This window comes from Tenrec ecaudatus, chromosome 2 (genome assembly GCF_050624435.1).
Source record: "Tenrec ecaudatus isolate mTenEca1 chromosome 2, mTenEca1.hap1, whole genome shotgun sequence".
Classification (NCBI taxonomy): domain Eukaryota; kingdom Metazoa; phylum Chordata; class Mammalia; order Afrosoricida; family Tenrecidae; genus Tenrec; species Tenrec ecaudatus.
This window is the reverse complement of record NC_134531.1, coordinates 143,405,963-143,432,931: the sequence shown is the minus strand read 5'-3', so window position 1 is coordinate 143,432,931 and position 26,969 is coordinate 143,405,963. Positions and strand designations below refer to the sequence as shown.

General features: G+C 44.9%; 1 protein-coding gene across 1 annotated transcript in view; it reads left to right on the top strand.

Annotated features, from left to right (window-relative positions):
- The first annotated feature begins 4,832 nt into the window (after positions 1 to 4,832).
- Positions 4,833 to 26,969, top strand: part of SPOCK1 (SPARC (osteonectin), cwcv and kazal like domains proteoglycan 1) — a 664,044-nt gene continuing 641,907 nt past the window's right edge. Inside the window, 4 exon segments of the mRNA XM_075542692.1 lie at positions 4,833 to 4,904; positions 5,003 to 5,326; positions 5,328 to 5,399; positions 6,049 to 6,234. Of these exon segments, the coding sequence (XP_075398807.1) occupies positions 4,833 to 4,904; positions 5,003 to 5,326; positions 5,328 to 5,399; positions 6,049 to 6,234 (654 nt within the window).

Genomic DNA, 26,969 nt, shown 5'->3' with positions numbered 1-26,969 from the left:
TCGCCTCCAGATATGGTAGTGAAGAAGACAGTGTTCACACCCTTGGAATTAATATTTACATTGTGTGTGGGGTGGGGCGGGGGTGGGGGGAGACAATCAGCAAAGGAACACATTACTGCTAAGGGAACAAACAGGTGCAATAATAAAGTATACTGAAGTGGCTGGGGTGGGGAGTGCTTATTTCAGCGGGAGCAGTCAGGGAAGGCTTCAGCGAGGTGGTGAAATGGAGAACATTTGAATGGAGAACCAGCAGCTAGAAGGAGGGGCCTTTGAAGAGCCGGGAGAGGAGCATCCTGGACAGAGCACGTGGCCAGTGTGCTGGACACCTGTCTGTGCAGTGGCACGGAGTGTGGCTGGAAGGTAATGAGGGAGAGGAAGAAACCCGACATGGCTTTTCCAGTCCTGGCAAGGAGTTTGGGTTTGTGGTGAGCGTCATGGCAAGCCATTGAGAGACTGTATGCGGAGATATGATTTCTGCTTTTAAAAGATCCCTCTGGGTCCTGCATAGGTACTACATTGGAAGGGGAAGGAAAGAATTGGGAATACTGGGCAGGAAGCTGCTGCAGTCTTCCAGGTCAGAAGTGATTGCCACGTGGGCCAGGTGGTGCCCATGGTAGAGCAAAAAGGATGTGATCCAATCAGGGAGGTGCTGGGAAATGGGCTGGCCTGGCTTGGCCTCTCTGATAGAGCCAACACGAGGGGCCAGGAACAGGGAGGACAAGAAGAGGACTCATAGGTTTCTGGCTGAGGCAGCTACATGCATGGGGAGGCACTTTCTGATTTAGGGGTGACTGACAGCCCTCTGTTTTGGCCCTGTGAAGTTCGACATGCTTGCAGGACCTTGAAGAGGAGATGTCAAGTATGGGATTGGATGTACAGTCGGAAGTCATCAGCCCAGGACCAACGGTGAGCACCCCGGGAAACGGTCTAGATAAAGGGAGCAGGGGCCCAGGACTAAGCCCCAAGATGGTCTGGTGTCTAAGGGGAAATGAGCTACAGGGAGCAGGAAAGTCAGGGGGCAAGGGCACTGTGGGCGCCTAAAGAGCAGGCAGGGTACCATGGAGCCTAAAGACAGCAGCTCCAAAGCCAAGCAGGATTGGACAGAGGGCCACCCACTGGGTTGGCTGACTTAGAGGTGGTTACTGCTGCTGACAAGTCAGGTCAGGTAGCTGGTGAGGATAAGCATCCTATGAGAATGGGTTAAAGAACACATTGAAGGGGAGGAGGTAGGAAACACACAAATGCATGAACATGTAGAGACCCCTCCTGGGAGAAGTTTTGCTGTGCTGGGGTGGGGGAGGGTAGGGAAGTGGGGATGTAACGGCTTACTTGGGTTTCTATGAACGTAGTATACACTCTATCGTTTCTAAGACTTGCACCCACTCTGACACCCCCAACATGCCATTGAAACATTGAAAACATTCCCATGATAAGCATGCATGACACACAATCCTCAACATTACAGCAAACTTTGAAGAATGCAAATCAGTCAGACGGGGTAACCATGACTCTGCTGACATTTTAAAAGACAAATTATGGCTCAACTTTTGGACACCAAAGCAGTGTTTCTCAAAGTGGATGATACCGCTCTTGGGGGTGGGGGGGAAGGGGCTGGGCGCTGGAACTATTCAGGGGGTCCCGCAAAAGCAGAGAAGTACTCTTTTTCCTGGATTTGAGCTCTACAGCACAAAAGGTTTTGATTGTGGGGCGCACAGAGCGATGTCCCCCCTGCAAAGTGAGAAGTAGACCAAGCATGTTTGGAACCTATGCCTTCGACCATTAATCACAACCAAATGATTTTCGGCACCACTGACAATTGACCACAGCACACATGTCAGGCTGATCACCAGATAGGTTTTGAGCACTGGCTGTGGGCGTGAGCTTGAGCGCTGGGCTCTGGGAAGTGGAGGTGAATTTGCTAAACAGAGACTCTGCCCTCCCTGAGCGTATAGTCAAGAAGAGAAGGCAGATACAAAAGTGCTTTTCAGTGTGGTCAACGGACAGCCAGAGAAGCATCATATTGTCACGATATATGTCCCCAGGGCTCCTGGCCTAGTCTGTGGGCTTGGCAAAGTCTGTCTGGAAAGGTAAGAATGAATATGTTGGGAGATGAATTAGGGAGGCTGTGTGGAGGTGGAGGTGCAGAGTGGCCAGGCAGGTGTAAACACACAGACCTGGAGGGAATGCCTTTCTCCTGTGGTCCCTGCCCAAGGCCAGCGGTCTAGAGAATCAGGGAGGCCGAGGGAATGGTGTGAGGTTGGCCTCGAGAGCAGTGGGTCTCAGCCTTCCTAATGCCGTGACCCTTTCATACAGTTCCTCATGTTGTAGTGATCCTTGACCATAAAATTATTTTTGTTGCTACTTCCTAACTATAATTTTGCTATTGTTATGAATTGGGCGACCCCTGTGAAAGGGTCGTTCAACCCCCAAAGGGGTCGCCACCCACAGGTTGGGAATTGCTGCTCTAGAGTCTAGAGTAGGCTTCCTGGCTTTAGCCAGGAGCTAAGTACTTTTCTAGGTAGCAATATATTGGTTGGTTGAGGGATGAGGGACCATAGAATGAGGGGAGAAAAGGATTTTGTCGGTAGCAGGGGGCCGGTTCTCAGTGGTTCGGCAGGCCAATATCTAATTTTTGGTGAGTTTGGTGAACCAGTTGTTAAAACGGCCCTCGTTGTCAGGGATGTACAGTGAGTGGAGGGCAGCTGTACAGTGTGGAAATCACAACTTTACATCCCTTCCTCTTCTGCATCGCCCATCTGCCCAACTGCGGAATCGAAGCGCCCGTGTTCATATGTTCATTCATCCATAGGTATAAAAATTAGACTGATGCTTCTCATATTTATTAATTTCATAAAACTCATTATTCTTTTGATGAACGACTACAGTTTTGTTCCCTTGTGTTCGTTATTCAGTAAACAAATAGAACCGAAGGGGAAACATGCAGAGGGCGACACTGACATTCCTTTCAGCTTTATGTCACACCTCAAATTCCCCAGAGATCTTATGCGTGAATTATTCAATTCCTCAAAGTGTTCAAAGAGCTAAAAATATTCTCAGAACAATTGCTGTATGTTCAGAAGAAGCAGAAAGGGGCTTTTCAAAGATGAACACCCTACAAGTATGTTCAGGGAGAAAAAGCCACCTGTTTCCAAGATACGAAACACAATGACTACTGCCTAATCGCCCTGCCTCTAAAGGAATGGGAGCTTCCACTCCTACAGTGAAAACATGGTTAAGGATGAATCACACCGCTGATGATGCTCAGATAGGAGCAAAGAGTACTGTAGGTGAGGCTGCCAATCAAGAAGCAATATAGAATTATATTACATAACAATTTTATTGTTTTTAAAATCAGGTATTATTTACTATTTTTTCATTGATATTTCTGAACTTTTATACTTAGTTTTATGTACCTCTTTTACAGTTCTTTTTAAAGTAGTAATTATAAAAATAATAAACCACTTTTCTGAAGAATGCTGATGGTGCCCAGCTATCAAAAGATATAGTGTCTGGGGTCTTAAAGACTTGATGATAAACAAGCAGCCATCTAACTCAGAAGCAACAAAGACCACATGGAAGAACACAAGGTGTTAAAGGAATCAGATATCAGGCATCAGGGAACAAAAAAAATAATCAAATACTTGTGAATGAGGAGGAGTGCAGATTGGGGACCCAAGACCCATCTGTAAGCAACTGGACATCCCCTTACAGAGGGGTTGCTGGGAGGAGACGAGCCAGTTAGGGTGCAGTGTAGCAACAATGAAACATACAACTTTCCTCTAGCTCCTAAATGCTTACTCCTCTCACCCCCCACTATCATGATTCCAATTCTACCTTACAAATCTGGCTAGACCAGAGGATATACACTGGTACAGATAGGAACTGGAAACACAGGGAATCCAGGACAGACGATCCCTTCAGGACCAGTGCTGCGAGTAGTGATACTGGGAGGGTGGGGTGGAAAAGGGGAACCAATTATAAGGATCTACATATAACCTCTTCCCTGGGGGATGGACAACAGAAACGTGGGTGAAGGGAGATGTCAGACAGTGTAAGATATGACAAAATAATACTTTATAAATTATCAAGGGTTCATGAGGGAGGGGGAAGCAGGGAGGGAGGGGAAAATGAGGAGCTGACACCAAAGGCTCAAGTAGAAAGTAAATAGTTGAGAATGTTGATGGCAACAAATGTACAAAAATGTGCTCGACACAATGGATGTACGTATGGATTGTGATGAGTTGTATGTGCCCGCAGTAAAATGATTGAAATAATAATAAACCACTTTTCAGGATATCTTTGTCTTTTATCCTTAGAATGGTCATGAGGGCAGCACACCAACTGTTACATGACTTGAATCCCACCGCTGGATAGGGGCATATGAGAAACAGGCGGAGCAGAGAGCAGGTAACCAGGAGGACACTTGGTTCTGCCTTCTAACCGTGTTTTCATGGCTCAGAAAGAGGGTGAAAGGGGAATGGATGGCCATGTCCTGCTTCTTAATGTCCTGTCTGAAGCCCCTTTGTAGTAAGTATCCTCTTTCCCCTCCTCTCCCTCCTGGAAAACCCAACAGGTCCCTGATGAGGCTGCTTCCAAGGGGTGGGGACAGGCTCTCTCCCAGGGGCTCAGCGTGGAGACACATGGATGTAGAAATGATCAAAATGGAGGCAAGAGAGGCTCTTTTGTGGGACTGACAACAGTGGGGGGACACTTGGAAGGGCCTGAGCAGACAGGGGCCCACCTCAGGGCCCCACAGAGCAGCCATTCTTAAATATCCGAAAAGCACCAGAGGCAACTCCTTCGAGGTGCAGCCTCTTGACCCCTGCTAAGGAATGCGTATGCAGCAAGTTGTCCAGGGGAGCCAGTACCCCCCTGGATTTGGAGGAAGGCTTGCCCCTAGCAAGGTGATTCTGATGTAGGTGGCCCAGTTTTGGAGAAGGCCTGCACGCTGGCTGGCTTCTTTGCTTCGTCCCCTCAGTCCCCCTCAGCTGTCTCCTAACAGGTACCAGCTCGGGCCCATACGTGGCTTTCAGGAAGCCAGAGCGCTGCAGGAAGAACACAGGGACCTGCCAGCTCCCGGCGGGCTGCCGGCCGGGGAGGCGCGGCGGCGGCGGCGGCGGCGGCGGCGGCGGGAGGGCCGCCAGGGGGCGCCAGAGGCCTCAGCTGGCGCGCGGGGCTCCTCCGCCCGCCGCCGCCGCCGCGCCCCAGCCCGCGAGCCGACGAGGGGCGAGCGAGCGAGCGAGCGCAGCCAGAGCGCGGCGGGCTCACAAAGCGGCCGGACGCGCGGCGGCAGCGGGTGGCAGGCGCGCAGGGCAGCCCGCCGGCCCACCAGCCTCCTCGGACACCGCGCCACAGGAGCCCCGGCAACTCGGACGCGGAGACCCAGGCCGGCCCCCAAGGTACGTGCCCGCGGAGCCCCGCGCCCCAACTTGGCTTAGTTGGGACCACCCCCGCGGCCACCGGGGGGGCTGGGAGGCTCGAGGCCTGGGGTCGTCTCTGCGTGCCCCCCGTTGCCACCCGGGCATCAAGGTGGGCGAGGGGAGAGCTCTCTCGGGAACCCCCAACCGCGCACCCCATCAACCAATTCTGTTAGAACCGGGGTAGGGGGGCTGCTGCTCAGAGCCCTGTCTCTCCCCCCCCCCCCAAATAAAGCTGCGGGCAATGTTTATGGGAGGCGTGCGGGTCGAGGGAGCCCCGTTTTGGACGAGGGACACCCAAGCCTCTGCTTCCAGCGGCTTGCGGGGCACGCGGAGAATTGGTGAGAGGGGTCCTCTGTAGTTTGACAGCAGCGCCCCCAACCCCTATAATTAGCGACGCAGCCTCCGTAATTTGCAGCTGACCCCGGGATGTGAGAGGGCTCCTTAGGTCCCCAGACCCTCTGCGATCGCCCCAGGTGTGTGCTTAGGGTGACCCTCTCCCCGTGCGAGTGGCCCTCGCCTCCAATAGCTGGAGCTCCTCTGGAGGCGCTCGGCCTCCTGGTGGCCCTGCGAGGCCCCCTACCCCGACCCCCACCCCAGGCTCACGCCCTCCTGGCCCCTGGCCCCGCAGATGCCAGCGATCGCGGTGCTCGCGGTGGCGGCCGCAGCGTGGTGCTTCCTCCGAGCGGAGAGCCGGCATCTGGACACGCTCGCCGGCGGCGCGGGCCCCAACAAGGGCAATTTCCTAGACAATGACCAGTGGCTGAGCACCGTCTCCCAGTACGACCGGGACAAGTACTGGAACCGCTTTCGAGACGTGAGTACCACCGCCAGTAGCCCCGCGGGGCTGGGGAACCCTTGGGGGGACGGGCGGGGGAGGGGGCCTCCGAAGCAGGAGGGGGAGGGCGCTCCTGCAGACCCCTCCCGGGGCTGGGGTGGGTGGGGAGTGGAGGCTGGCTGCCTGTGGTGCCTTGCCTGGGTCTTGCCTGAGAGGAACTTTAAAGAGAACTTCAAGGCGGGATGCTCCTGCCCATTACCTGTGTGGCTCAGGTGTGTGTATTGGTAGAACTAGGGGGAAACAATTGCAATAAAATACGTCATGAACTGTTGAGCAGCTCAGCCCCAGAGAGATGGGCTCCCTAAGCTTCTCCTGACACAGGTGGTTGACTTCTCAGTCGCACCACCCCCCCACCATACACACCCAACCTCCCCGCAGCAAGGGATGGATGGGTGTTCCAGAAGAATCCAAGCTGGAGACATCCCTGCGCAGGGACGAGCCCGGTCACTTAGGAGGTATGCCATGTATGAACATGGTGCGGAGGCCAGGGCTTTATGGCAGTGGGCATGATTAAATGTTGGGGGTGGGGAGGGCATGGGGGTTGGGTCCTTGGAGCCTCTGGGGAAAATGAAAGGGAGCAGGTGCCCTGTTCTGAAAGGGAGACTGGAGGGAAGAGGGTTGCTCCCCTGGGGGAATGCTGGCAGAGGAGAGGTAATTTGGTGATCCCTGGGCACCCGCAGGGACATGCCAGCCTTTACCCCAAGACTGGCTGCTGAGCCCTTCCACCAGATGGCATCCCCTCTGTCCTTGTGGAAGCTCCGGTGAGCTCCTTCAAAGGATGCCCCAGGTGGCTGGTGCCACGCTCTTCTTGGGAGGGAACCGGAAATGAACTTTTATGCCACTTAATCTATGAACGTCTGTCCTCAAGCGAGATCCACACCACACACAGTCCCTTGTTGTTGTCACAGGACATGATTTCCAGGCTCTTTGAGGCGGAGGGTTTGCGTGGGAGGCCACCCTTTCGGTACCAGATTCCTGTGAGGTGTGCCCAGCCCTTGCAAGGAGAGGCTCTAAGAATGGAATGAATCACAGCTGTTTTCATCCCCTTTTTACATGAAAAAGTACCCCCTCCAGGTCCCCTTCCACAGGAATGTGGTCGTCTCCCCAGTTGCCTTTCTTCTGGGCAACAGTGAGCTGTTTCTTACTGCAGGGAGCTTTCCAGTACTTTCTGATGAACCTCCACAGTTGTTTGGGATCTTAATTTTGCAATAGCTATCCTTCCCCCACCCCTCCATCAATGAGACCCGTCACGCCTCCTCCCTTCTTCCTGACATACTCTGTTAAGGGTTCTTGGTCACCTTTTTGATCAGCCTGGAAACGTGCTGTGCTTAGTCCTGTGAGGAGCCCTGCCTGGACTGCCTTTGCCTGTGGCCAAAAAAGATGCCATGTTCAATTCAATAATTCCCTGGGGGTAGAAGTAATTTCTCATGGCATCTCATTGCTTTTTCTTTTTAGTACTATGTTTTAGATAGAGCACATGCACTGGTAGAGACGGAAGGAGGAGCTAAAGGGCCACCTTGGCGTAAGACACCTTAGGCTACATGGTAGCTGGGTGCGATTGAAGGCTCTTGTCTTGGTTGGAGTCCTGGTGGCACAGTGGGTTAAGTGTTGGACTGCTAACCACAGGATTGATGGTTTGAACCCACCAGTGACTCTGTAGGGCAGTGGTTCTCAACCTTCCTAATGTCCCTCATGTTGTGGTAGCCCCCCCAACCATAAAATTATTTTTGTAGCTACTTCATAACTATAATTTTGCTACTGTTATGAATCGGGTGACCTCTGTGGAAAAGTTGTTTGACCCCCAAAAGGGGTCGTGACCCACAGGTTGAGAACCGTGACTGTAGGAGCCAGATGAGTCAGTCTACTAGAAATGGGCAGCCTTGGAAACCCAATGAAGACATTCTGTTCTGTCCTGTAGAGTGGCTGTGAGCCAGAATCCACCCAGTGGCTGGTGCTTGTTGAGCCTTTAGATTGTGGAAACTTTTCACTATACTTTTATGCCTATTCAAGATCTTCTAGTTCTAATGTATCTTAAGCATGGCATTCTTAACTCCTGGTCAGATTTGTATTTTTAAAAATTTAACTTCCCTTCATTTCTTGCCTTTCTTGGGAATGGATATACTCCTTTGGATCAATGTTTCTCCAAACCTGACTCATCATGAGCCTTGCCTGATATGAGTGTTAAAATCTAGCACCCATGCGTCTCTTCTGGAGATACAGATCCCTTAGACAAGGGGACTTTGCAGATAAATTTCCTTATCACTTAATTCCATTTTTCTATGAACTTTTTGAAGACCCCTTATGTTTGTGGTGGGTTTTAGGGATCCATATTTTCAACAAGCATACCAAGTAATCCCTGTGATATTTGGAAGATATTGCCTTACATATTGTAAAAATGTTCAAGGCTTAACAATTCAAAGAGAAAAACTTTTGTATTCATACTGTTCTTTTTGTTTTGTTTTTGGCTTCTGGAGCAATTTTAGGTGCTGAACTAACATTTTGAACACACACACATATTTAAATGACCATTATCTTTAGTATAGTATTATAAACATCTAAAATATTTTAAAAGGATTTCATATATTCTCAACCAATTTATGTTTCCTGGAGTCTTCGGATACTAGCATTGGCTCAACCATCCTTTAATACCATTAACCTGAGAATGATATACAACTCAGACCAGATGGTCTTTTAGAGTAAGTTCAAGTCTTTCTAGTTGGATCACTTACTTGGAATAACTACAAAGCCTGGATCCCCTGGGACATGGAGTAAAAGATTGCATCGATAGAACCTGGCTGTTCAGTGGATAATGGACAAAAGCCCCATCTAGTGTGCCATTGCCTAGCCAGCCTGATCAGGTTCACCGAGCCAGGCCCAGCTGGAGGGTGACCTAGCCCTAGCTTCTCTGTTACTGTTTTGTTGAAGTTCCTGATAACTTTGAAGATTATTGTCCCGGTGCTTGTCAATGTTTGAAAGTCTCTGAAAGAAAATTTCTTGCACTCCTCCTCCCTCCACGGTGACTCATTTTGAACTTGAGGAGAGGGGTTTAGATATGAATTTTGAATTTTGGAAACTGAAAGTGGGCTGTGCGCTGCAAGCTCCCTTGATTGCCCCTACATTGCTGGGATGACCCGAGAACCTCTACTGAAAGTCTTGAACTGTGTCCTACTGTTCTAGGTGTACAGACAATTGCTATGGACTTCTTTCCAGAAGTAAAGCCTTTGGAAGTACTCGCACCTTGTTTTCCAGAGTGATCAATCCAGGAGAAATAGAACCACATTCAGACGATCATTCCTAAATGTAGTTATGGTCGTTTAGCTTTGTCATTATTCTTCTATGCGCACTATCAATTGGGATGGTTGAAGGTTTACACTGTTGCACAAATACAGTATTGAGGAAGAGGTGAAGAAGACAGATGCTTCTATTAAGGTGTGTGAGGCAATCGTTTCTGGTCTCTCACTGTTATACATTCATCTCCTCGATGACTTGCGGTTGAGAGGTCACAGTGCCACCATCATTCTCCCAACTTTTCTGAGTCTGATGGGACTTTGGATTCCCATTATCATACTGTCAGGCAATTTCCCTCTGTTTATTTTTCATTCATTCATTCATTCACACAGACACTTTACTGCCTACCATGTGCTAGAGCTCAGGCTGAGCAAGAGTAAGAAATGTCTTCTCTTTTCCCATGTAACCTCTTGTCCACTGGATGAAACCCTTTAATTTATTCTGCCACTCATTGCTTTCTTACTCTGTTTTCTTCTTTAAAAATGCTTTTATTTCCCTTTTAATAAAAGTAATATGTACTGCTTGTAATAAAAAATAGAACACTGCAAAAATAGAATAATAGCTTACATTTATACCCGGCGCTCAGTGTGCCAGGCATTGTTTAAGGTACTTTACATACATTATCTCATTCAATATTCATAACAAGCTTATGAGAGGAGTGCTGCTATTCCCCTTGCTTACTGGGAAGTGGCAGAGTCTGGTCTGGACCCAGGTAACCTGACCCTGGAGTTTCACAATGGACTACAGACAATCAAGTAGATGTTAGTCTCCCCTGGTATCACACTGCAAGTCTTTCCTGCTTTATACTGACAGGCAATTGCGGGAGGGCTGTAGGTGAAGATAAGATGGGATGGGAAGCCAGGTGAACAGTTTATTGTGGGAGTCACATCAGGGCTTGTCTTCTCCTAATAATGAGCTTCTGATTTGATTAAAGTAATATTGTTGCTTACACCAAACATGACATTTTCTTTCTCTTGCACACATGAAACTAGCCCTGACATTTAACTCCAGGATAATTACCTTTAGCAGGTCTGAAGAATCAGAAGTGTTGTCTTGGCTGGCATTTATCTTACTCCTGAGTGACCTGAGTTTGTAATTCTAATGAGACCACAAGGACCAGCCCGTGTTCTTTTTCCTTCCAGCGCACACTCTCTGGGATTTGGTGGTCTCTGTAGCAGATCTGGGGTGGCAGCAAGCATCTTAGCTGCTCATTTGATCTGAACATCTCAGCCATAATGACTTTCAAGGGCAAGTGGCGCTTATTGGTAAAATAGTGGCCAGTCCAGTCTGAGGGCCCGGAGATGAAAGAGCTGGTATGGCTTAGTGGATCAGTCATTAATCTGTCACCACATGAACCCCCTTTGTAATTGAGAACAGCAGAAAATCATTTTGATTAAGCAGGTGCAAGGAGACTTTAATGGGTTTGTGATCCTGACTCTTTAATAACCCGCTATCTTAAATTCCCCATACTAGATGGCCTTTGGTAGAAAGAATGATTTCGGAGGGGTCATTGTGAAGGGCAGTCTAACAGTTGATAGGCCTGCACTCACTGTTATAGGCTCCTTCCTTGCCTCCCATTTGCCCTTGCCGGAGAAAGGCTCATTCATGCCTGCGGAGTGTGACAGAGCTGCTGATCTCAGGCGACTTTCTTCTTGTCTCCTCATAACCCACCCTACAGATTTCAGTGGGACTGGATTGCTGGGAGGAGAAATACTCTTCTATTTGCTCATGAACGAGCTCCTGTGTGATAGTTTAACAGTGGGCTGCTAAGCTCAAGGTCAGTGATTCAAGCCAACCAGCAGCTCCTCAGGCGAAAGATGAGGCAGTCTGCTCCAGGAAAGATGTACAGTCTGGGAAGCCCAAAGGAGCGGTTCTACTCTGCCCTGATTTTGTGAATCAGAATTGCCTCGATGGCCGTGAGTTTGTGTATTTCATATGCTAATGAGATTTCAGGTGTGTGTCTCCATTAATGTCACATTGTTTTCAAAACCAAGAACTGGTCTCAGATGGATAATTGGGCCTTCCCAACTCTAGCTAGAGCAAATGACTTAATACTAACATTCAGGATATAGATTTGCCTGCATAACCATTGTTCAAACACAGTGGAATGTTATTTCTCTCACATGAAAGTCTGACTGGTATGGTAATCCTGTTCCACAAAATTCCAGGGACGTAAGCTTCTTCTATGTGGTTTCATAAACTTTAAGGTGTGGCCCTAGTCTATTAGCCCATGGGTTTTAGGTAGCGTACTAGCCTGTTCTTTTTCCAGAAAAAGGCTAAGAGAGCACAAGTTGGAATTGGTACGCATCTACTTATTATTCAAATGGCCATGTGCTCAATTAAAAGTTAAGAGTTATCTTGCCAGGCAGGGTTGGATAAGAGTAAGCAGAGGAAAAGTTGCAGGAGCCGCCCATCCCAAGCAGTTTCTCAACCTTGGCATTGCTTTTGTGCACCGTGGGATATTGAACAACATTCCTGGCCTCTTCTACTTACTAGTTCCTCGTGTCCCCGCCAGTGGTGATAATCAGAAATACCTCCAGATGTCCCCTGTAAGGCAAAATTATTCCTGGTTGAGAACAACTTCACCCAGGGAATTCACCAGCTGCCCTCCTCAATGGCACTGGTTTGCGGCTCCTACCTCGATCTTCTCTGAGATGCCCTAGAACTTCTCGCTTCCACGCTGTTGTCCATCGCAGACAATGATACTCACGCCCCTTTCTCCACATCATGCCTTTTCCCCGCCAAATTTCAATTTCTTACCCATTTTCAAGGCCTAACTCAAGAGTTCCTTCTACTAAGTAACTTTTTTTCCCTGATCCCAATTCTCAAATAGAAACATGAAGTAGGGATTGCAAGCATGAAGTGGGCAGTGAAGTAGATCTGGACTTGAATTCTGAAATCATGCCAGTTTCACGTAGCTCTTAGAAGTAAGTTAGTTTATTTCAGCTTCATCCCCCCATCCTTCTACATGAATCTGTCAAATTGTGTACAGTCTTAACTCCAGGTTGTTCACCAAATTTAATGTTCACAGAAGGGAGGATGCTTATTGCCAACTCTTAAAATCTGTGCCCTGGCCTTAAGTGCATTCTGACCTTGGACAGATGTGTCTCTGAGAGTTACAGTTTTCATGATTTCTCCTTGACCAGGCCTTGGTTGCTCTGTCTTTCTTTACCTATCTCCCATTTATTGTACTTCCGTCCTTTTATTCATGATTACCATTCCCTGCCAAGATTGGAACCTAATTATTAGCTCAACTATTTAATTTTGCTTGAGAAGCCAAAGTAATATTAGTAATTAAAATTTTTGTAATAAATTACTTTAGTTGCATTTACTCAAATATAATACAAAAACCACTCAATAGCTGAACTTGACCACAAACAGAATGACTCACCTTTGTTGATGTGACCACATATACTTGGTCTCATCTCCCTAGGAATATGATTATGAGTAAGAAATTAATATTTTTCCAAGGTCACAAGTATTTTTCAACATATTTTGTCCAGTATAAAATGCCATCACTTGTAAGAGGTACCATTTTTATAACTGCTAAGAAAGAAAACAAGGCTCAGGTTGAAGAGTTTAACAAAGAAGAAAAAAGAACACTGCTGTTGAGTCAGTGTAGACTCAGTGACCCCACTTAAGGTTTCAGAGTCTGCAAATGATCTGCCTCATCCTTGTCTCTCAGAGCAGCTCCTGCGTTTGAACTACCAGCCTGGCAGTCAGCAGTCCAACACTCATCTGACAGTACCACTAAGAGCTCCTTGAAGAGTTGAACAGGTTCCTGCACAAAACTGCAATCTAAAAGGCCGTACCTTCAGTGTAGAACTAAGATAAACAGCCAGGCAACTCACATGGCTCAACCTTGGAGTTGCCAGGTGATGAGAAAGAATACTGCCTGAGCAATAGAACATGCTGGCACTCTGGCAAGTTTCTGGTCTGCATGTATACCACTCTCACGACCCCCCAAACCTCACATGTTAACTCAATTCACCTCGGTTTCAGTTTGTTTATTCTCGTTAGTTAAGTGGGGATAGGAACACTCTTTTGATAATGACTCTAGGTTGCAAGTGACTGAAATCTAATTCAAGCCGAGAGAAAAGGTATTCGCTCAAGTAACTGAAAATTCCTCTGATAAGCTTGGGCTGTCGGTGAGCCTGGATCCAAGGGCTCAAGTTACCTCATAGGAGTTGGTGTATGTGCCTGCCATTCACTCTCCCTATTCTCCTGCGTTTGGACTTTCTTTCCCAGTTTTAGCTTTGTTCTCAGGCAGAGCTGGTCCGTGTTGCAGTTCATTGTCGTTAGGGTTGGGTTTTGTCACGTTGGTTCTCACTCATAGCAACCCTGTGTGCAACAGAACGAAGGCTGCTTGGTTCTGAGCCATTGCCACAATTGTTCCTTTGTTTGACTCCATTGCTGCAGCCCTGCCTCAGTCCACCTCCTAGAGGGCCTTCCTCTTTTTCATGCCCCTTCATTTCACCAGGTACGATGTCCTTCTGCAGAGACTGGTCACTCCCGATAACATGTCCAAAGTATGTGAGGTGAAGTCTCACCATCCTTGCCTTTAAGAAGGGAACCGATTACAAGGATCTGCATGTGACCTCCTCCCTGGGGGACGGACAACAGAAAAGGGGGGGGGGGGAAGGGAGACGTCGGACAGGGCAGGATGTGACAAAATAATAATTTATGAATTATCAAGGGCTGGCTCATGAGGGAGGGGGGAACAGGAAGGGAGGGGAAAAAAGATGATCTTATGCCAAGGGTTTAAGTGGAGAGCAAATGCTTTGAGAATGATAAGGGCAAAGAATGTACAGATGTGCTTTACACAATTGATGTATGTATGGATTGTGATAAGAGTTGTATGAGCCCCTAATAAAACGAGTTTTTTTTTTAAAGAAACATTCTGGCTGTATGTCCAAGACAGATGTTTGTTCCTTTGGCAGGGCAGGGTACTTTCAATATTCTTCTCCACCATCATAGTTCGAATGCATTGATTTTTCTTCGGTCATCCGTATTCAACGTCCAATTTTCACATGCATATGAGGCCATTGAAAATACTGTGGCTTGGGTCAGGTGCAACGCAGTCCTCAAAGGAACATTCATGCTTTTAAATACTCTGAAGAGGTCTTGAGCACCAGCTTTCCCTAACACAGCACATCTTTTGATCTCTTGACTGCTGCTTCCACCAGTGTTGATTGCGGAGCCCAGTAAGACAAAATCCTTGATAACTTCAATCTTTTCGCCATTTATCGTGAGGTTACCATATTGGTCCATTTGTGAGGATTTTTGTTTTCCTGACATTGAGTTGTTATTTATTCTGAACGCTATCATCCTTGATCTTTATCAGCAAGTTCTTCATGACCTCTTCACTTTCAGCAAGCAAGGTTGTGCCATCTTCAGATTTCAAGTTGTTGATAAGCCTTCCTCCAATCCTGACAATGCATTCGTCTTAATATAATCCAGTTTCTCTGATCATTTTCTTGGCACACAGATTGAATAGGTTTGATGATAGTATACAACTATGATGCACACCTTTCCTGATTTCAAACCATACAGTATCCCCTTGTTCCATCCAGACAGCTGCCTTTTGATCTGTGTACAGGTTCAGCATGAACACAATGTAGTATTCTGGAATTCCCATTCTTCTCAAGGTTATCCATAGTTTATTATGGTCCACACAGTCAAATGCCTTTGCATAGTCAATGAAGCACAAGTAAACATCTTTTGGGTATTCTCTGCTTTCAATCAAGATACATCTGACATCAGCATTAATATCCCATATTCCATATCCTCTTTCTTCTGAATCCAGCCTGAATCTCTGGTAGCTCCTGTCAATGTACTGTGGCAACTGTTGGATGACCTTCAGCACAATTTTACTTGACTGGGGGTATCAATGATATTGTTCTATAATCTATATTCTGTTGGGTCACCGTTCTTTGGAATAGGTACAAAGTGAATTTCTTTCAATTGGCCAAGTAACTCTCTTTCAGATATCCTGGATAGAAGGGTGAGTGCTTCCAATGCTTTAGTAGCTTCTGTAGACATTTCAGGTGGTAATTCTGTGGATTTTGGAGCCTTGTTTTTGACTAATGTTTGCAGTGCAGCTTGGACTTCTTTCAGCACTATTGGTTCTTCCTCATATGCTACTTCTTGAAATGGTTGAATATTGACTAGTTCTTTTTGGTACAGTGATTCTGTGTATTCTTTCCATCTTCTTTTGATGTTTTTCTGCACCATTCAATCTTTTACCCACAGAATCTTTCAACATTGTAACTGGCGGCTTAATTTTTTCTTGAGTTCTTTCAGTCTCAGATATGCTGACATGTTCTTCCCTTTTGGTTTTCTAACTCTAGGTCTTTGTACATTTCCTTTATACTTTGTCTTCTCAAGCTGTCCTTTGACATTTCTGTTCAGCACTTTGACTTCATCGTTTCTTCTATCTGCCTTAGCTACTCTATGATTAACAGCAAATTTCAGAGTCTCTTCTGACACCTCCTTTGATATTTTCTTTCTTTCCTGTCTTTTTAAGGTCCTTTTGCTCTCTTCATATATTATGTTCTTGATGTTCTCCCCTACCACATCAGGTCTTCTGTCATCAGTGGTCAAGCATTCAATCTATTTTTGAGATGTTCTCACACTTCAGTTGGGATATACTCAAGGCCATATTTTGGCTCTCATGGACTTGTCTCCATTTTCTTTAGCTTACATATGAGCAATTGATGGTCTGTTCCACAGTAATCCCTGGTTTCAGCTGCTGATATTGAGCATCTCCATCATCTCTTCCCACAGATGTAGTCAATTTGATTTCTGTGTATTCCTTCTGGAGAAGTTCATGTGTATAGTCCTCTTTGAGTGGTGTTGAAGAAAGGTATTTGGGATGAAGAAGTTGTTGGTCTTGCAAAATTCTGTCATACAATCTCCAGCTTCATTTCTAGTACCAAGACCATATTTTCCAACTATGGTTCCCTCCTCTTTGTTTCCAACTTTGGTATTCCAGTCACCTTGATTGCATGTTTGATCAATTCCCAACTGAGGATATTGGTAGAATTCTTCAGTTTTTGCATCACCAGCTTTAGTGGTTGGTGCATAAAATTGAATTGTAGTTCTATTCTGTTGATTGGATCTTCTTGTATGTTTTATCCTATTACAGACAACATTGTACTTCAATGTTTATCTTGTAATGTCCTTTTTGACAATGTATGCCACTCTATTCCTCTTGATTGTATCACTCTTGGTATAGTACGCTCTTTGATTTTTCTGATTAAAAATGGCCACTTCCAGTCTGTTTTAGTGTACTAATGTTTAGGATTATAAGGAAGACCAGTTAATATCACTGTTTTTCAAATTTACACTCCAACAACGAATGACAGAGATGAAAAAACTGAAAATATTTACCAACTTCTACAGTCTGAAGTTGATATAATATACAATTAAGATGAATTGATAATTACTGGGAATTGCAATGTGAAAGTTGGAAATAAAGAAGCTTCCGTAGTTGCAAAATCTGACCTTGATGTTAGGAATGATGCCAGGGAACATCCCCTTACAGAAGGGTCGCAGGGAGGAGATGAGCCAGTCAGGGTGCAGGGTAGCAATGATGAAACATACAACTTCCCTTTAGTTCCTAAATGCTTCCTCCCTCCCCACTATCATGATCCCAATTCTGCCTTACAAATCTGGCTAGACCAGAGAATGTACACTGGTACATATAGGAACTGGAAATACAGGGGATCCAGGACAGATGATCCCTTCAGGATCAGTGCTAAGAGTGGCAATACCAGGGGGGTGGGTTGGAAAGGGGGAACTGATTACAAGGATCTACATATAACCTTCATCCTGGGGGACAGACAACAGAAAAGTGGGTGAAGGGAGATGTCGGACAGTGTAAGATATGACAAAATAATAATAATTTATAAATTATCAAGGTTTCATGAGGGAGGGAGGGAGGGGAACAATGAGGAGCTGATACCAAAGGCTCAAATAGAAAGCAAATGTTTTGAGAATGATGATGGCAACAAATGTACAAATGTACTTGACAAAATGGATGTATATATGGATTGTGATAGGAGTTGTACGAGCCCCCAATAAAATGATTAAATAAAAAAGAAAAGAAAAGAAAGGATTCCAGAGATCACATGAGAGAATTTTGCAAGACCAATGACTTATTCATTTTGAATGCCATTTTTCAAAAACATGAACAGCAACTATACACATGGACCTTGTTGGATGAAGCACATAGAAGTCAGGTAACTCTGGAAAGACTTCTGGAAAGCCTCTGTGTGAAGAGAAGATGAAGACCCTTAATATCACCAGTCAGAATGAGGCCGGGGAAAAGTGCGGAAGAGACTGTAGAGTATGCATATCTAAATTCAAGTTGAAGATGAAGAATATTAAAATAAGTTTATGACAGCCAAAGTGTGACCTGGAGTATGCACCACTTGACTTTAGAGGTCATCTCAAGTATACATTCGATGCATTGAACACTAATGGTTAACAACCAGATGAGATATGGGATGACATCGAGGAGCTCTTCCATGAAGAAAGGAACAGGTCATTAAAAAGACACGAAAGAAAGAAAAGACCAAAATCGATGTCAGGAGAGGCTCGGAAACTTAGCTAACAGAAGAAATGATGCTGTGAAAGAAGTGAATGGAAGATTTCAAAGGGCAGTTTAAGAAGCAGATGTATTATAAGTTGTGAAAACTTGAAATTCAGAAACCAAAGGGGAAAACGGTTGGCATTTCTCATGATAAAAGAAATTAAGGAAAATCCAAGCCTTAACTTGAAACATTGAAGGATTCTATCAACAATATATCAAATGGTGCTGGAAGTATCAATAATAGGAAAGAATACACAGAGGCATTGTACCAAGAAGAATTGGTTAATGTTGTATCATTTCAGGAAGGTAGGTAGCATATGATCAATAATTAATGGTATTGAGGAAGCCCAAGACATGTTAAAGGCATTATCAAAAATAATACCCCAGAAACTGAATACCAATGTAAATATTTAAACAAATGGAATACTAGAAGACAGCTACCCATGCAAACTGTGTGGACACTTAGTTATGGATAACATTGAGGAGACTGGGAAAGCCAGAACCTTGAATTGTGCTCTTGTAGAATCTGCACCTGGATCGAGAGGCAGTTATTTGAACACAACAAGGGATAGTACATGGCTTAAAATCAGGAGAGGTGAAACCGAAGGATAGCAATGAAACAAAAATGTTCTCTGGGTATGTATCAGCCTTTGGGGATTTCTTGGCTGCCTTAGAGCAGTGGATATCAACTAAGGAAGATTCTCCCAATGGGATGCTTAACAATACCTGAGACATTTTTGGTTCCCACCATTGGGTGCAGGAGAGACTGCCACTGCTGCTGACATTTAGTGGGTAGAGGTAAGAATATTACTAAACAGCTTACAATTTACAGGGCAGATCCCCCACAAAAAAGAACTGACCCAAAACTTCAACATTTGGGTCACCTGGTCTATAAAGACTGTTTATTATTATTTATAGTTCAAGTGGATGAAGCTGAGGATGGAGGACCTATGACTTGTCATTCTTTGTTTGTTTAAGAGATAAATGATCCCAGCATTATACTAGGGTCTGGGGCACAGCCATAATCAAAACAGACAAAGCTGCCTGCCTTCCTGGAACTTAAGTTCTAGTGCACAGAGCTCCTCTTGTTTGAGTACTTGACTTTCTCCAAGGCAGATGAAGGGATGACTGATAACAAATGCATTACTGTTATGTCCTGAGGAAATTTGATGGATTATTTTATCCAATCACGGTTTTTATTATTTTTGCAAAGATAAGTGGCTCTAGAAGATGTGTGTGTGTGTGTGTGTGTGATAGAGATAGATAGATAGATAGATAGATAGAGAGAGAGAGAGAGAGAGAGAGAGAGAGAGAGAGAGAGAGAGAGAGAGAGAGACTATGTATGTATTTACTAAGTCACAATAAATTGTCCTCACAATGAATCAGAGAGGCTGTTTGCTTTTGTTACCCCGTGGAGTTAGAAAATGCAGCATAAAAATATTTCTGTTCCCCCAAAGAGCTGACAGTCTTTAGATGGATGGGCCAGTTACTCTCTCTTGAATCATGTTCCGCTGCACATCTCGCATAGTATCCGTTATTTCCAGCAAGATGATCCTTGTTCACAGCTCACTTCCTTTTCCTATGCTGCACAGCAAATTTTAATGACCTGCTCTTCTGAATCCTGGAGCTGTGACAGTCTGTGGCACATCGCTCAGTATTGGGGAAGATATTTCTTTTACGGGGTACTTGTTTTATCTATTTGAGGTGTACCTGGATGGTAATATCCTGCATTTCCGCATCTTGGCTCCTGTGTTCTGGCCTCTCTAGGGCTTCCGACATGTCCCATCCAGATTTGTGAAGGCTGGGAGGCCTTTTCTAGTCGTAGTCTAGGAAAGTGCCCACTGCGTCCAGATGGTAGTGGAGGTGCAGGTATTTGTACAGCTTCTGTTCATGGGTGAGAAGTCTATGTCCAGGACTTGAGGTGCCGCATGTACCTTATCCCATAGTGGAGAGAGGTCCTAGGGATATCTTCCACACTGCTCACTTGTCCCCTTAATACCCGAATTTCCTTTTCTTCTTTATCGTGCCTTTCCCCCAATGCCCTCCATCTGCCGAACTTGACCTCTAGCATGGATGGCCATTTCTTCTCTGGCTGGTCTCAGGCCTGGAGATGTTGCATGTCTCAAGCATGGGTAGGAGTATGAGAAAAAGACCTCTCTTTTGATCCACCTATAAAACATTTTTCACTTTGAAACTGACTACCTGCCAAGATGACTGCAGTGTGTTGCTAAGCTAAAAAGCATTTATTTCTTTAGTTGATTTCAAAAGGATACATGAATGTCTTTAGAATACTATGTGTGGCAGAGAGGAAAGAGAAAAAAACTCATGTTGCCACAACTCTGCCCCCTCTTGTGACAATTCCGGAGGACCCTTCCTTGATGGCATTCATGCAGAGTTGTCACTGTCTGTGCCATTCAGTTACTTGCCACAGTGACTTTAACACCCAAACTCATAGAGGGTAACTGAAATTGTTTATAGTCATAGTTTTAAAACCATACATATCCTCTCTTCCTTCTTCTACAGTGAGTATTTATATGAGATATTTCAATATCAAATAAAATAGGTCATAAAATAATTAACACAGATGTTGATATCTAGGCAAGAAATTATTGACCAAGTCATAATACTTGCAGTTGCCTCACATGCATGCCAAATCTGGATACTGAATCGTGAAGACTGGAGAATGAGGCATTTGAATGATAGAGTGGTGACGAATATTCAACATACCATGGACTGCCAGAAGAATGAACACATCTGACTGGGGGGTGGAGGGAGGGTGGGTTGGAAAGGGGGACCGATTACAAGGATCTACATGTGACCTCCTCCCTGGGGGACGGGCAACAGGAAAGTGGATGAAGAGAGTGGGTAAGATATGACAAAATAATGATAATCTATAAATTATCAAGGGTTCATGAGGGAGGCGTGAGTGGGGAGGGAGGGGAAAATGAGGAGCTGATACCAAGGGCGCAAGCAGAAAGCAAATGTTTTGAGAATCATGATGGCAACAAATGTACATACGCACTTGACACAATGGATGGATCTATGGATTGTGATAAGAATTGTATGAGCCCCCAATAAAATGATTTAAAAAATGAACAAATCTGTTTTGGAAAATGTACAGTCAGCATACTGCTTAGAAACAAGGCTGGCGAGGCGTTGTTTCACTTTCTTTGGACATGCCATCAAGAGGGACAAATTCCTGGAGCAGGACATCGTGCTGTAAAGTAGCGGGTCAATGAAAAACAGGGAGGCCCTTAAGCATTGAGTCGATGTGGCTACAACCATGAACTCAAACACAGCAATGACTGTGCGGATAGTGCCGGACCGGACAATATTTAATTCTGTTGTATCCAGGGTAGCTATCAAGTTGGAACTGATTTGACAGGCAGCAGTAGGCAAGACGTTCAGGTTGTGTTACATGGACAAGGGGACCAGGTTAGAATCACTTTCTTCCATGATTCAGCCAAATAACAATTTTTGTTAGAAAGAGATTATATTGTCTCAGTTGTAAATATCAGAGTGCTAGTGCCAGGCTTGGGGAAGGCGTAGAGATGTAGAAATCCAAGACTACATCATGCCTCTAGCAGATGAACAGATGAGGCAGTAATGATGATGCCAGGTGATGAAAGTCCACATAGGGAACCACAGAATGCCATAGGAGCCCTGAAGAATTTTCCAGAACCCCACTCCAGGGGTCACACAAAAGGATATCTCTCTAAACTGTGAAGTGTCTTTTGTAGAAACGGAAACCCTGATGGTAGAGTCAGTGGGTTAAGTATTGGGTTGCAAACCAAATGGTTGTGGCAGCTGGCTTAGAGAACCGCTCAGATTTATTGAATTGCTCAGTAGTTGATGAAGTGATTGATTGGTTCATCAAATAAGCATTAAGAAATACCATGTGTGAGTAGATGGTTAGCTATGGGGATACAGTAGTGCACAACGTAGATGATGACTCATTTTATGGACATTATGTTGTGTGAGAGAGATGAAAAATGCACACCTGTATCATTTCAGGTTTTTATAAGTGCTAGAAAGATGTGAGGACAAGGCAGGAGAATCGAGAATGATGGCAATTGGGTTAACATTTTCAGTCTTTGGAGGATTGGACATCCAAGACTGGATCTCAGTTGTAAAGCATTAACGTGAACCATGCAGCGGTCCTGTGGAGTATCATCCCATGCAGTGGGAACAGTAAATATGTAGGCCTCGAAGTACGGGTGTACCTGGTACTTTTGATCCGTAGAAGAAGATCAATACAACTAGAGCAAAGGCAAGGAGCAGGCGAAATTCAAGAGGTTCAAATGCACCATATTGTGGCGCTTATTTGAACTTGTTAGCTCTGAGTTCTTGAGATCGTTGTGATTCGGAAGGACATTGTTGGGTTTGGTGTGATTTGGTTTTGATGGCTCTGTTGTGCTTCTGGACCCTGTGCATTTTATAGGAAAACCTGTACTGAAGATTCAGAGGAAGCTCGTCTCTGCTTGTTTAAGTTCTGCTGGTGACCTAGCTTATACAGAACTCGCGACCTTTCTAAACTCAGTTTTTCTCACTAGTTAACATGAGAAGGTGGTACCAGTTGATCTCTTCATCCCCTTCTTTCAGCTCACCACCCTTGAGAATTTGACTGTCGAGCGGTCAGCTGCTTTGTAGCTAGGTCTTAAATCATCCTCAACCACCCATCTGCAAGTCGATTCTGATTCCTGTTGTCGTGAGGTGCTGTCAAATTGGTTCCAACTCCTAGCTACCCTTTGTTGAACAGAATGGACAACGCCTGCGCCATCCTCACAATCGTTCTTACGTTTGAGGCCATTGTGTCAATATGTCTCCTTGAGGATCTTGCTTTTGTGTGTGTGTGTGTGTGTGTGTGTGTGTGTGTGTGTGTGCTGCCCTTTTACTTTATTGAGCACGATGCCCTTCTCTAGGGACTGGTCTCTTCGAAAAATACATCCACAGTATGTGAGACGGTCTTGCCCTCCTTGCTTCCAAGGATTGTTTTGGCTGTACTTTTTCCAAGACTGATTTGTTTGTCCTTCTCACAGACCATGGTACTGATAATATTCTTCACCAGTACCATAATTAAAATGCACCAATTCTTATTTTCTTTTCCTTACTCACTGTCCAGTGTTCATATGCATATGAGGTGATTGAAAATACCATACCTTGGTTCAGGTGCACTTTAGTACTTACTAAACACCTTGCTCTTCAATACTCCAAAAAGCTCTTGTGAATTAGATTTGCCCAATGCAATAGGTCCTTTGGTTTCTTGACTCCCGCTGACATGAGCATTGACTTATAGCAACCCTTCTGTATAGGGTTTCTGAGACGAAAGCTTTATGGGAGCACACAGCCTCATCTTTACCCCATGGAGTAGTTGGTAGGTTTGCACCTCCAACCTTGCAGTTAGCAGTCCCATATCTCACCTGCAGTACTGCCTTGACTCATTCCCTCTAAATAGCAATCAACCTTTAATCCACTTCTTTTGGGCATATTGTTTTCAAACATCCTAATCTCTCTCACTCTGTAGGCTGTACTATCTCTACAGAGAATAACAACTATATCTTCAAAAGAAGCAGCAAGGCTACATAATAGGATTAGTATACCATAGTTGGTACTACTGATTAGAACTGATTGTCTTGGGGCAATATTGATTGATTTTTGAAAATTATTTCAGTAAAACAAGTGGTTTAGAGAGAGGAAATTTGAACAGCTGCAGTTTTCTGAGACCAGTCATAAACACATGTCCCTGTTTACTAAATATGCATGGGCAACCAACTTATTGAGGAATTTCAATTTGTGAAATAAATATGAGACTACTTTGTTTATTTTTAATTACTGCTTTCCATTAATAACATCTTGGGCAGATTCCATAATTTTCTTCTATCAGTTTTTGCTTTAAAACTAAGTTCAGTTGATTTAAAAACGGCAGTCTATCAGATTCGGGTTATCTTTTCCTCTTGTATAAGTAATAAGTCTTGAGCAACCTGGTGTGGTAAGACCATATTGTTGCTTATTTAATTCCCTCCACACCTCCCACCCCTACTTGAGGCTGGTATCAAAGTGGGCTTTCTGGAAGATCAGGTAGGAGACTTGCTTACTAACTCCCTCCCTCATGTGGTGGTTTGACTCTAGGAAGATCTATTTCCTATCCCATTTTAACCTATCAGGATGGGTTAGATTATGCTGTTGTAACAGATAACTAAAACAACACCACCACCACCAACAACAAAGATTTACTTCTTCCTTCTGCTACATATTTCTCGTGCATTGGAAGGGTTTCTGTCCTGTGTTGTCCCAGGACAACAGGCTGAGAAAGACTCCCTCTTCATGCTTTCATAGTCACTGAAGCAGGAGTGAGAGCATGTTGCAGAGCTTTGCATTAGACATTCAGTTCATCTTCTTGAAGTTGACACTTTTTTTTGTCCTTAAGAAATAGAAATTTATTTACACACAGTTTGGGAAGCTAAAAGTCTGAATTCAGGTACCAGCTCTAGGGGCAAGTGTTCTCTCTCAGTTGGCTCAGGGGAAAGTCCTTGTCTCCTTTCAGGATCTGTGGGCCCAACATTTCTTGGAGAACTTGGCACCAATCTTTCACTGCGTCTAGGGGGTTCTCAGCACAGGGACCCTGAATCCAAACTCTGCTCCAATCTTTACTTTCCTGGAGACTCCAATTTTTGTTTTTTTAACAAAGCAAGCAAATTCCATGGCCAGAGCCTACATCAATGGGACAGGTAAGGGCATTCTTACCATGTACCAGGAAAGAGAAGTCAGATATTTGATTCATGGCATCCTCTCCCAGAGGTTGAGCCCACACCACAGCATTTTGCTAAAGGTTCTTTAATGTGGTAGTTGGTTCCTGAAGGGACACATAGAAAGTGTCTCCAACTGCACTGCCATCTAGAGTGCTCAATTGTTCCTTAAACGCTAATATTTTGATTTTCTAAACAGGGATCATGGGGGCTCCCCTTTCTGTTTTCAGTCAATCCTCTTTGATTTTCTTTTTCCTGGTCACTCAGTTACAGGGTAGATGAGCTGGTTCACTACTTAGCAAGTCTGATTGGGGAATGAAATCTCTTTCAGGTGCCCCCTTTCCCCGGTGTTTCTGTTACTCTTACAACAGCCCCTTCGTGTGCACTGGAGAGGGAAAACCACTTGGTGAGCATAGCATTCCCCAACTGTGATGGCCACCACTTTCTCTTTCATACAGATGAGGACAATGGGGAGAAGGCTGGTATGGGTCAGTCCTGTACCTTTTACTAAGCCTTTTAGGGAAGATAATTTCTTTAGCTTATTTATTGCTGTTTTATTATTCAAAAAGAAAGTATGGAATTTGGTGCCAAACTCTTAGTCTTCTTAGTCACATTTTGGGGACAACATAAAAAACTCTTAATTCACACACTCCTGCCTTAGAATGTCTTGTTTTCTGATTGGCAACACAGTTCTTCTTCACTGATGAATAAATCTTAATTTTGGAATCCTCTAGATTTGCAGGTTAGTTTGTGTTGGTTAATGAATGCCCTTAGCCTCTGCTAATGCAATGTCTCTCTTCTGATTGGATGTATAAGGGAACACAGAGAAAGCTTACCTAATTGCTAAAAACAAAACTTTTTTTTTTTTTTGTGGTGGAGGCATTTACTTTCTGTTCCACGTTAAATAAAGTCAGGGCCTTGAATGGGTTTTTAATGGGATTTTTATGTGATCAAAATCCCAAATATCTTTCTTTTTGGGATACTGATTCCAACTTTATTTCCTGATAATTTTTAATCTCATCATTAGAGTGGCTATATTTCAAGCTCTTATGTTTGGTTTGCCTAATATGTTGATGGATGACTCCAACTCACAAATCCTTGCTCTAGTATTAAACATAAGCTATTAGATTGCGTTGATTCTGACTCAGAGGGGCCCTTTGTAGGCTTTCTGAGACTGTAAATCTTCATGGGACCAGACAGCCTCATCGCTCTCTGATGGAGGGACTGGTGCGTTTGAACTACTGACTTTGTGATTAGCAGCCCAACACCCATTGGTATTAAAATAGCCACTGCTATGGAGACTCACTCCATGCCAGATGCTAGTTTAAGAAGTCCTGTCAATGTCTTTGCTTTAAGATTTGCAGGCCTCCTTCTGTGCATGTGCATGAAACAATGGCCACGAAATGCATTCTGACTCAGGGTGACCTGTTTGTGTCAGAGTTCATCTGTGCTCCAACACGGTTTCCAATAGTTGTTATTTTGGAAGTAGATTACAAAGCCTTTCTTCTGGGGGCATGTCTTGGTGGACTTGAACCTCTAACCTTTCAGTTAGCAGCTGAGAATTTCAACCCTGAACACCAGCCAGGGGTTCCCATGTGTGCGTATGCTCACATGTATACAAAGCCTCTGGACCAGGCACTTTACGCACAACTAATTTGATTTTCCTACATTTAGCGAAGATTCCATCACATCCATTTTCTACCTGAGGCCCAGCGTGGCTAAGTGACCTACTCAAGTAATAGAGCTATTTCAAGGTGGGTGCAGTGGTAGTGGGTTGGGGGCGGGGCTTCAAACTGGGTCTGACTGCAAGCCTCCAACTGAATGAAGTAAACCTCAGTCTATGAACGGGCTCTGCCATCAAGCAAGAAAAGAAGACTCTCAGCTGGGTGACACAAAGCCAATGTGCCTCTTTCCAGAGTCACAAGAAGCTGCTGATTTGCAGAAGCTGCTTCTGTCTGCTTTTTACAGTGGTCCTTAGCGTCAGGTGCTGTCTGAGCTGACATGATGGGCGCGGCATTGGAATGGGGCTACGATTTTCCCCTCAGCTGTGAGCATTCCCAGGGGAATGAGTGGAGAAATATTGT